Source organism: Ursus americanus, chromosome 22 (genome assembly GCF_024610735.1).
Source record: "Ursus americanus isolate L20-20 chromosome 22, mUrsAme1.1.p, whole genome shotgun sequence".
Lineage (NCBI taxonomy): Eukaryota > Metazoa > Chordata > Mammalia > Carnivora > Ursidae > Ursus > Ursus americanus.
Genome location: NC_142148.1, coordinates 11,200,191 through 11,210,852, shown reverse-complemented (window position 1 = coordinate 11,210,852; position 10,662 = coordinate 11,200,191). Strand labels below are relative to the sequence as shown.

The following is a 10,662-nucleotide window of genomic DNA, read 5'->3' as shown; positions in this document are numbered from 1 at the left end:
CAGGAAGCAAAAGGCTCAGTGTCTGGTGGGTGAAGTCCATCCTGGAGGCCAGCAGAACGAGACTCGGATGGGCTGAGTCTGGTCCCTGGGGGCTGGTCACCAGGATCCGGTTGCCCCCCGACTCACCGTGTGACTCCGGGGCCCCCTCATCTGGCTCTTAGCTCTTCTATTCAGAAAATGGGGTTCACATCCCCAGACCCGTTTTTATTACAAACCCAAAGGAGGAAGGTGAGCCTGGAAAGACTTTAGTCCTTCCCACCCCTTAAATGTGACCTTGGCCTCAGTTTCCTCATTTGTAAAGTGGAGATAATAGGATCTGCTTCCTACAAATTATCAAGAGGATTAAATGAGTTAATACATGCAGAGAGCTTAAAATGTGGTTCAGAGAGGGTGGAAGACGTGCTTGAGGATACACAGCAAATCCTCTAATTAGCTTCAGACCCCCTCAGGTCTCACTGCAATCTCCCCAGAACCCTGATAGGTGTGTGTGTTGGGGGGGGGCTGCTGAGGCTCAGAAAGGGAAGCCATCCTGTCTGAGGGTACATAGCCCAGCACACGGGTGACTTCACTTTCTCCGCCTCCTCCATACATTGAGCATCTTCCTTGTGTCGGGCACTGTTCTAGGCACTGGGGCACAGCAATGAACAAAACAAAAATCCCTGCCCTGTTGACAGGGTGACATGGGGATGGGGCAGTGGGGACAGAAAGCCACATGCATAGGGGAGATAAGTTTGATTGTAAAGAGAATATGGGAATGTGAAAGACTGAGGGTCTGGGACTTCCGATGGGGAGGTTAGGGAGGGCTTCTTGAAGGTAACCCTTGAGCTGAGCCCTGAGGAGTGGGCAGAGCTAGGGGAACAGTGTTCTTGGTCCAGGGAATAGCAAATGCATTCACCTCTGGTAAATTTTGATCATGCCCGGTGGAGGAGGTCCAGTATTCGTGGGCCAGCCCTCATGGAATGGGCAGTCTTTTGGCGGGGGTGGGGGGCGACTGAGGTAGACTGGACCAGTAGGGTAATGGTAGCTGGTGACAGGCTGGGAAGGAAATTCACCAGCAGGTGGGGCCAGGAGGGCCTCTTGGAGGTGGTGTGAGCTTCCCACTTTGCAGCTTGGAAGGCCTGACTGAGTGGCCCTCGGGCCTCAGATCCCTCCCTGGCCCAGAGGCTGCTGGGAAGGCCCAGAAAGCCAGCAGGCCCGGTCAGTGTTTCATCCTGTTCTTCCCTGCTCCCCCCACCCCCCAAGGGCGCTTGGAGATGTCATTTCTCCAGCTCTCTGGGGCGGAGGTCACCCCAGCTCAGCAGATAACACTGAAGGTTGAGCAATGCCTGCTGGCCTGCCAGGGCCAGGGCTGGGGTCAGTGGGCCGGGGGTTATCCCCAGGCAGGCTGGGAGCTCCTGCCTGGGCCGCCTGGACCGGGAATGGCAGAAGGGTGGGCCCAAGGAGCTGCCCAAATGGCCTAGGAATGGGGCTGGAGAGGGGAAGCGGCCCTTTGAGCCCGTGCAGCCCACTGTTCCAATGCAGGATGGGCCATGGCCTGTTTTCCCATCTGTGTACCAGGAGTAGCAAAAGCATCCTCCTGCCGGGGTGGAAAAGTGGACCCTGTGTCCAGGCCCACCCTCAATACAAAGTGGGGACTTGCTAACAATGGGGGAAGTCCCTTCTCTCCTGCATGGCTCTCAGTGGCATCTGGCTTGGCACCCCCATCCTCAGCCTCAGAAGTAGGTTTTTTGGTCTCAGATTGGCAAATAGGTCTTAGGGTGCCCTGACAAGAGCTCTTCTTTTGAGACTAGTGGGGTACATGAGAACATGTGACCTTGGGTGTCCTATCTCCCCCCCCCTCCCCCGGGCTTCTTTGTACCCTGTGTGGGGGGTGGCTTCTTTCCAATGTGCCTCCCAGAGTTGACTTAAAAATGAAGCCTTATGTTTGGAAATCTGTGGTGGAGACAGTAATACAGTTAATAATAACTGTAACGGCACCTTCATGGCTGGAGCTTGGAGAAGTGAAGTGACTCGCCCAAGGTCACATAGTGTGGTAGAGTCTAGCACCCCCGCCCCCTTCCACCTCCCTGGGCCCAGGTCAGGGTGGGGTGGGGCCAGAGTACCCAGGTGTGGTCTAAGGGGGTGGGCAGGTCCGGTGGGCCGGGCTAGGGGAGGGGCGCAGTCGCCACAGCAGAAGCCCGGGTAGAGTGCTCCTTTGAACTGCCCTCTCCCCCCCCATCAGGGTCCTTGTATTGGACGTGGCTTTAGGAGGGGAGTCTCTACCAGCGTGGAATCCCCTCCTTCCAAGAGCTGGGGATGGGGGCAAGTTTGGGGGCGGGGCCGCGCCCGGGGAAGGGCCGTGGAGATGGGTCACTTCTTCAGGAGCCAGACCTGGGGGGGGGGTTTGGGGTCTCCGGGATCCGGCATGGGGAACGCCTCCTCAGTGGGGCGTCCGGGCTGGGCGCCGCCGATCCTGAAGCCACCTCCTCCTCCAGCAGGGGGCGGGCGGCGGCCGTGTTTTGGGTGGGGGAAGGCGATCGCGTTGCCCCCTCCCCGGATTCCCCCCCCTTCCAGGACAGCCTCCAGCCCAGAAGGGGCGGTCCGGGGGCGGGGTCGCACCTCCCCTTTTCGCTCCCAATCCCAGGGCCGCCGGGTGGGGGTGGGCAGGGGGCGTAAGGCTACCCCCCCCCCGGGGCCCGCCGACCCCCGAGGGCACACTCCTGGTCTCGGGTCTGGCAGCCGTGCCCTGCCGACGCCCTCCCGGGGGTCTTGGGCCGCCACACCGCGTCCCGGCGGCGGCGGGAGGGGCCGGGGCGGCTGCCAGCGTGACGCAGCCGTTGCCATGGGCCGCCTTTATAAATAACCGGGCTCAGGAGAAACTTTAGCGAGTCAGAGCCGCGCACGGGACCGGGAAGAGGACCCACGCGAGGGTCCAGTCGTCAGCCCCCGCACTAGTAGCGGCCACCCCGGCGGCAGCGGCAGCAGCAGCAGCGACACAGCGGCGACAGTTCGGAGCCAGGAGGCCGCGCCACCTGCGGGCCGGCCGGAGCGGGCAGCCCCAGGCCCCCTCCCCGGGCACCCGCGTTCATGCAACGCCTGGTGGCCTGGGACCCAGCATGTCTGCCCCTGCCGCCGCCGCCTGCCTTTAAATCCATGGAAGTGGCCAACTTCTACTACGAGGCGGACTGCTTGGCTGCTGCGTACGCCGGCAAGGCGGCCCCCGCGGCGCCCCCCGCGGCCAGACCCGGGCCGCGCCCCCCCGCCGGCGAGCTGGGTAGCATCGGTGACCACGAGCGCGCCATCGACTTCAGCCCGTACCTGGAGCCGCTGGGCGCGCCGCAGGCCCCGGCGCCGGCCACAGCCACGGACACCTTCGAGGCGGCTCCGCCCGCGCCCGCCCCCGCGCCCGCCTCCTCCGGGCAGCACCACGACTTCCTCTCCGACCTCTTCTCGGACGACTACGGGGGCAAGAACTGCAAGAAGGCGTCCGAGTACGGCTACGTGAGCCTGGGGCGCCTGGGGGCCGCCAAGGGCGCGCTGCACCCCGGCTGCTTCGCGCCCCTGCACCCGCCGCCCCCGCCGCCGCCGCCGCAGCCCGCCGAGCTCAAGGCGGAGCCGGGCTTCGAGCCCGCGGACTGCAAGCGGAAGGAGGAGGCCGGAGCGCCGGGCGGCGGTGCCGCAGGCATGGCGGCTGGCTTCCCGTACGCGCTGCGCGCCTACCTCGGCTACCAGGCAGTGCCGAGCGGCAGCAGCGGGAGCCTGTCTACGTCCTCGTCGTCCAGCCCGCCCGGCACGCCGAGCCCCGCCGACGCCAAGGCGCCCCCGGCCGCCTGCTATGCGGGGGCGGCGCCGGCGCCCTCGCAGGTCAAGAGCAAGGCCAAGAAGACGGTGGACAAGCACAGCGACGAGTACAAGATCCGGCGCGAGCGCAACAACATCGCGGTGCGCAAGAGTCGCGACAAGGCCAAGATGCGCAACCTGGAGACGCAGCACAAGGTCCTGGAGCTCACGGCCGAGAACGAGCGGCTCCAGAAGAAGGTGGAGCAGCTGTCGCGCGAGCTCAGCACCCTGCGGAACTTGTTCAAGCAGCTGCCCGAGCCCCTGCTCGCCTCCTCCGGCCACTGCTAGCGCGGCCCCCGCGCGCGTCCCCCTGCCGGCCGGCCTCCGCGCTGCCGGGCGCGCCGCGGCCGCGGAGACTCCGGGAAGCTCCCGCGCTCCCGCCCCCGCCCCTGGTGGCGCCGGCAAAACTTTGGCACTGGGGCACTTGGCAGCGCGGGGAGCTCGTCGGTAATTTTAATATTTTATTATATATATATCTATATTTTTGTCCAAACCAACCGCACATGCAGATGGGGCGCCCGCCCGTGGTGTTATTTAAAGAAGAAATGTCTATGTGTACAGATGAATGATAAACTCTCTGCCTCTCCCTCTGCCTCCTCTCCAGGCGCCGGCGGGCGGGCCGGTTTCGAAGTTGATGCAATCGGTTTAAACATGGCTGAACGCGTGTGTACACGGGACTGACGCAACCCACGTGTAACTGTCAGCCGGGCCCTGAGTAATCGCTTAAAGATGTTCCTACGGGCTTGTTGCTGTTGATGTTGTGTTGTTGTTGTTGTTTTTTGGTCTTTTTTTTTTTTTTGTATTATAAAAAATAATCTATTTCTATGAGAAAAGAGGCGTCTGTATATTTGGGAATCTTTTCCGTTTCAAGCATTAAGAACACTTTTAATAAACTTTTTTTTTTTTTTTGAGAATGGTTGAAAGCCTTTTGGGGGCAGTAGTTGGCTTTTGATTTTTTTAAATTTTTGGTTTATATGATTTTATATTTGCTTTCCTGATGTTGGGGGGGTTATTGTGTGTTGGGGGGGGTTCTATTTTTGGCTTTTTTGGTGGTTGGGTGGGGGTGTTACAGCTGTTTCTTTTCTTTTTTCTTTTTTTTTTTTTCCTCCTCTGCTACTCCCTCCAGGGTCTGTGCTTGGAGATGGGGGTGCCAGGCTTGTCCGGGGGGAGGCAGAGGAGTGCTGGGTCAGGCTCCCAGAGTGACTCAGCGCCCCTGGGTGCTGGGGAGGAGTGACTGGGAGCCCTGCTTGGGGAGAGGTCTAGGGCCGCTGACTGGTCCTGACTGCCAGGCTTGGGTTTAGAGGGGCCTGCAGGTTTTTGACCTCTGTACAGTGTTTCGGGATGGGGCCAGCAGGCCAGATTATGTAGGAGGAGAGGGTACAGGTCTTGGTCCTGCGGTGCCCAAGTTGGGGCAGATTCTTTTTGGTAAGTGTAGTTGGGTGGGCTGTTTAAAAAGTACTTTGTGTGTGTATATATTTATTTTAAGAGGAGCCTGGGTGTGTGGGCGAGCTTGTGTTTGTGTGTCCCTGGCTTGCCAGAGGGGAGAAGCTGGGCCAGGTGGAGAGAGGTGGGGGAAGGGTTCCTACATTTCCATTCCCTTTCCTTGGGGTGGGAAGTTTACCACTTGCCTTCTTTGCACCGGTGTGGACACCAAGGTCCAGCCTCACCTGTTTGTTCATGGTGGCCGAGCCCGGTTTGGTCCTGGGACCGCTGTCTCTGATTCCCTGGGACAGAAAGGACCCCTGGCAAGGCTTCTGCTTCCCTGCCCCTGATACCTTCCCGCCCCTCTGCACTGCACCCCCATAGCCATTCCAGCCCTGGACAGCATTCCTGAGAGCTGAGGATGGACATGGAGGGGTTAGTGTGGATACACGTATGTTCGGCGTCCCGCGGTGCCTGGCACACAGGAGGTATTATATAAGCGTTTGCTCTTGTTATTATTTTTTGCTGGGAGGTTCCTGGCATTTGGCAACTGGTCTTCAGTGCAGCGAGAGTGTCGCAAGTGCCTGCCAGGGGTCGGGTGTCCAGTAAGTCCTGGACCTAACCCATCTCATGTAAGCCTCCCAACAACCTTCGCACAGGTGGGTACTGTTATGGGGCCTGTTTTCAGAGCCGTGGAGCAGCCTTTTTTCCCGTCCCTAAGAGTATGAAGGTGGTTTGGGGTCCCCGTGTCCTAGGAATTCAGGGGTGGAGTTGAATGGGAGCTTCATAGATTGGTTTGCCAAGGGCCTGGGGCAGCCCGAGATCTTGGGAGCAGCTGCTGTACGGTGGTTTTAGAAGAGGAAATGCGTTTTCCACTGCTTTTCCTTCTGGGGGCCTGGATGTGCTTTCTCTGTGGGAGCCCAGGGTATGGGGGACAGAGACAAGCAGCTCCCACCATCACGGAGCTGAGGGTCAAGGCAAACTCCATCCCTCAACCCTAGCGTCTTTTGTTTGTGGCACTGGGGCTGTATGGGACGCTGGGCACAGAAAACCTCACTTTGGGCCTCCATTGTCCCTCCCACCCTCCAGCACGTCTCCCCCCTGTCCTGGGTGGGTGGGTGACTGGTTGGATCCCTGGAGTTGCCAAGTCAGTCACGTACCAGTGACAGCACTTTGGCTCAACCAACTTTAGGATTCACCTGCTAAAGGGCAAAGGCTGGGAGCCTGGCTCCAGGGAAGGAGGGGCTCAGTCTGTCTGGGGGTGGGGAGGTCACAATTTAGGACTGAATCTTCCCAATCCCCCCTCTCTTCTTTGTCACTGAGAGTTGGCTGGTGGCTGCGCTATACCCAGAGGAGGCGAGAGGGGAGCAGCCTAGCCACACAGTGACCCCGAAGCTTCTTTTTCCTGAGTACTGTCTTGGAGCCAGCCTTGAGTACAGCCCTTTACACACACACATCCGGATTTCATCTACGGAAGCACTCCAGGGAAGATGTTACACCCATTTCATAAAAGTAAGCTGTGGCCCACAAAAGTGGGGTTAGTGCTCAAGGAATGGGGTGAAGCCAGTTCCAAAGTTAGGTCTGACCCCCAGGTCTCTGGGGAAAGCTTGGGGTCAAGAGCCTGTTTTGTGATCCTGGGCCCTACCTGGATGACTCCTTGCCTGGCCCCAAGTTCAAGTACCCCAAATGCCAGAGTTAAGTGACTTGCATACAGTTTCACAAATTGGAAGCAAAAGAAAGGGGATTTGACCCTGAGCCCATCTGAAGAAGGTTGGGAAAAAGTTAACAGGTTGAGGGCTCTGCTGGTGGTCTGGGTGGCCTGGTGTGGGAGAGCTGTGGATAGCGCTGTGCCTAAAGGACTCTGGGAGATGTCATAGGTGGGGGGACAGCCACTGCATGGATCACAAGGCTAGGAGGGCTGAAGGCTTGCAGGGAGGAGGGAGGAAGCCATTCACAAGTCAGGAAACAAGAGAGTAGGCTGGAGGAAGGAGCACTGACGGGGTGAGGGGGTGCCCAGGAGGCCAGAGACGAGCCTCGAGGAATAGTAACAACAGTGTGTGTGAGTTCAGTGCTTAGGATGGGCAAAGTGCCACTCCAAGGCCTTGGCTCAGATGGGCACGCTGGATCCTTCTGTCTGCCCAAGAAGACTAGTCATGTTAACCACAGACCCATTTAGTGGGGTTGACCACTGAGGCTAGCTGGGAACCCCAACCAGTATTTGCTTAGGACAGGAGAGTTGAAAAACACATTCATACCTCCTAATTTTAGGCAGTTGTCCCACGGCCTGGTGATTTCACCAAGGAGAAAAGTGGGTGTCCGTAGTGAAAGCTGGAGACACTGCCGGGTGCTTGCCGGTTGAATCAGCCCAGCCGCCTCTTGGAGGCTGTGGCTTTGGTTATGGGCATTTTCCTGCCAAGCAGACAGGCTCAGAGAGGGGAAGGGACCTGTCCAAGGTTGCACAACTGAGAAGGGGGGGAGTTGGGGTAGGAAAGAGAAGGGAGACTCCCCTGTGGAAACACTTAAAGGTGTCCTCCTCCCCCAGAGTCCCTGGAACCATTTTGTCCTTGTTTCTGAGACATTTATTTGTCCAGTTAGTTTTTCCATTTATTTGGCAAGCATTTGCTGAGCACCTGCTGGGTACCAGGCCTGATGCTGGTGCTGGGGACGTGGTGACCAAGACAGAAGTGACAATTTATGGGGGGAGGCAGACACTAAGTGTCCAATAACTAGAATGAGGTAATGACAGGTGGGGACAAGGGCTCCAAAGGAAGGAAAGTGGGGCAGGGAGGGGCTGGGAGGTCCAGGAAGGCCTCTCCTAGGAGGCGAAATTCGGGCAGACACCTGAGCCAGGTGAGGTGTGAGGGGGACGGGCCTTGGTTTATTGGGCACACGCACGCTATGCTGGGTGTTACCGTGTTTTATGTGGCATTTATTCTTTCAGTAACCCAATGACTTGAGTGCTGCTTATCATTCCACTTCCCCAGTTGGGGAAACCGAGGCACAGAGCGATGAAGTCACTGGCCCAACAGCTGATGAGTGACTTGGTATGAGATATGAATTCATGTCTTACCTTTGAAACCTGAGAAGCCTTCTCTTCCTGTCTGTGCCCATGGCCCCAAATTTCTCATTTGCTCTGTTTTCCTGTCCTGCTCCCTTCCCCCATCCTTTCCTGACCTGGCTGACCTGCTGGGTGACCCCTGAGGGAGTCAAGCTGTCCATTTGGCTGCCCCTCCTTGGGGGTTTTCAACCTTGTATTGGCTGTGGCCATGTGCAGGAGAGTGAGGGAGGCTGGGGGGTGCTGGGGAGATTGGAGTTTCTGGGGCCCCCACCTGTCAAGAATTTGAGCCCCTCCTGGGTGTCCATTGAGGCCAAGTATGAAGAGTCCCATTTTACAGAGTGGGGAGCTGAGGCTCTGAGAGGGGACACGACTTGCCCAGAAAACAAAATAGATATTAGAATCCATGCCTGTGTGAGCCCCAAGCTTACCTATCTTCTCTGCTTGTCACTGCACTCTGGGGGCACAGATGGACAAACCTCGATTTTACAGCCTTTGGAGGGTAAGATGCTCAGGCCAAAATAAAAAAATAAAATGCTCTGAACTTTGTCCCTTATTTGCTGGATGACTTTGGGCAAGATGCTTGACCTCTTTGGGCCTGGGTGTATAGTCACGTATTTAGTCACTGTGAAGCAAGCACCTACTGTGGGCCGGGCCGGTCTCTGGGCTCCCGGAGTTGACATTCTGGCATGGGAGAAAGAAGAAAATGAAGGGGAGGGAGTGATAGAGCGTGACAAAGGGAGGGTGTTCAGAGAGCATTCCAGGCAGAAGGAGCAGCAGGTGCACAGACCCTGAGACAGGACGGAGCTCCGTGTCTTAGGGAAAGAGCAAGGAGCTGGCGTGGCTAAAGTCAAGGCAGCGATTGGTGACATGGACAGAGGAGAACAGGGGGATGGCAGGTCCTTTCATCCAGAGCTGGGGAGGCCAGCATGAGGCTGATGGAGGTTGTTTTGAGGAGGAATGAGTGGGTATCCCTGGCAGGGGCTGGCACCTGGAAAGCCCTTGACAAGTTTGTTGATGGAACGGAACAGGCCCTTACGCCTCAGGAAGAGGCAAAGTGCAGTGGGTGAAGGGCACAGGGAGGCCGCCTGCCCGGGCCCAGGAGATCTCGTGGGTGAGCAGCCTCTGACCCAGGGCCTGGAGCCACAGCGAGCTGTTCACCAGGCAGGAATGAGGGGAAGGGCATGCCAGGAGGGGTACCGGAGGAGCAAAGGCTGGGAGCCAAGAGGGGGAGAGTTCCTTGGGAAGCTCTGACTGCAGAGGAGAGGGCACCAGGGGGAGGATGGCCAGGGGGGAGAGTGAAGTGGGGCCTGGCCTCCCTGAGGCGTCCGGGGTGGGATTGTTGGGGGGTAAGCAGGAGGCTGCACCCCAGGAGAGGTGTTTTCTTTTTATTTGACTTCCCAAGCAGTGCACGATCCTGGTTGGGAGGGTTAGAGAATGCAGAGCATCAATAAAAGGAGGAGACAGGAAGCACCCATAGTTCCACTACCTGGAAATAAACCCCATTAACACTTGCTGTGTGGCCTTGGACAAGTCACTTTACCTCTCTGTGCCTCATTTTCTGTGTTTGTAAAATGGAATGATAGTACCTGTCTCATAAGGTTGTTGTGAGGATTACCTGCGTGAATCCATGCAGCATATTCAGATCAGTGCCAGCAACAGTGAGTATTGGCCATCATCACTATTATTAACAATGTCATTACCGTTTTGGTGAGCTCCCGCGCTGAAATTTAGCTGCCTGCATTCTAGTTCTGAATTGCAGAGCTGAACTTACATTCTAGTTCGGAATCCTTCATTTCCTGGCTGTGTGATTTGGGGCAAGTGACTGCATCTTGGTGTTCCTCAGTTCCCCCCTCTGTGCTAAGAAGATGATAAAATTCCTCATGGTGTTTGTGAAGATTTGATAGGTAAATTCATGCAGGGCAATGGTAGAGCGAGTTCTGTATGCCATTCTTTCCAGAATTTTCACTTCATGTGTATTTTTTCTTCATTGTAGCTAACATTGCCTATTTGATAGTCGCTCCCCTCCTTCTTCCTTAGCAATGGGACACTCTATTGTTGGGGGCAAGTGCCCTACTAAGAGACTACATTTCCCAGATTCTCTTGCAGCTAGGGATGACTAATGACTATAAATAGAAGTTGTAGGTGAGGTTTCCAGGAAAGCTCTTTGGGGGGGGGGGCGATTCAGCTATGAAGTACGTTTCCTTTTGCCTCTTTCCTCTGTACCGTCTCCACCCCCCCCCCCCAACTCCTTCCTACTTTCTGCCTGGAACTCAGATACAATGGCTGGAGCTTCAGCGGCTGTTTTAACCATGTGGCAAACATTGAAGCATGGAAGCCACCTACTGAGGGTGATGAAACCGGAA

General features: G+C 57.1%; 1 protein-coding gene across 1 annotated transcript; it reads left to right on the top strand.

Moving 5' to 3' along the window:
* The first annotated feature begins 2,672 nt into the window (after positions 1 to 2,672).
* Positions 2,673 to 4,733, top strand: CEBPB (CCAAT enhancer binding protein beta). The gene has a single exon (XM_045771555.2). The coding sequence runs from the start codon at positions 3,067 to 3,069 to the stop codon at positions 4,105 to 4,107; it is 1,041 nt and encodes a 346-aa protein (XP_045627511.1). The 5' UTR covers positions 2,673 to 3,066; the 3' UTR covers positions 4,108 to 4,733.
* Positions 4,734 to 10,662: the final 5,929 nt, after the last annotated feature.

What these genes read in the sequence shown, in the direction of transcription:
- CEBPB (XM_045771555.2), top strand. Translation starts at nt 3,067, where the DNA reads ATGCAACGCCTGGTGGCCTGGGACCCAGCATGTCTGCCCCTGCCGCCG.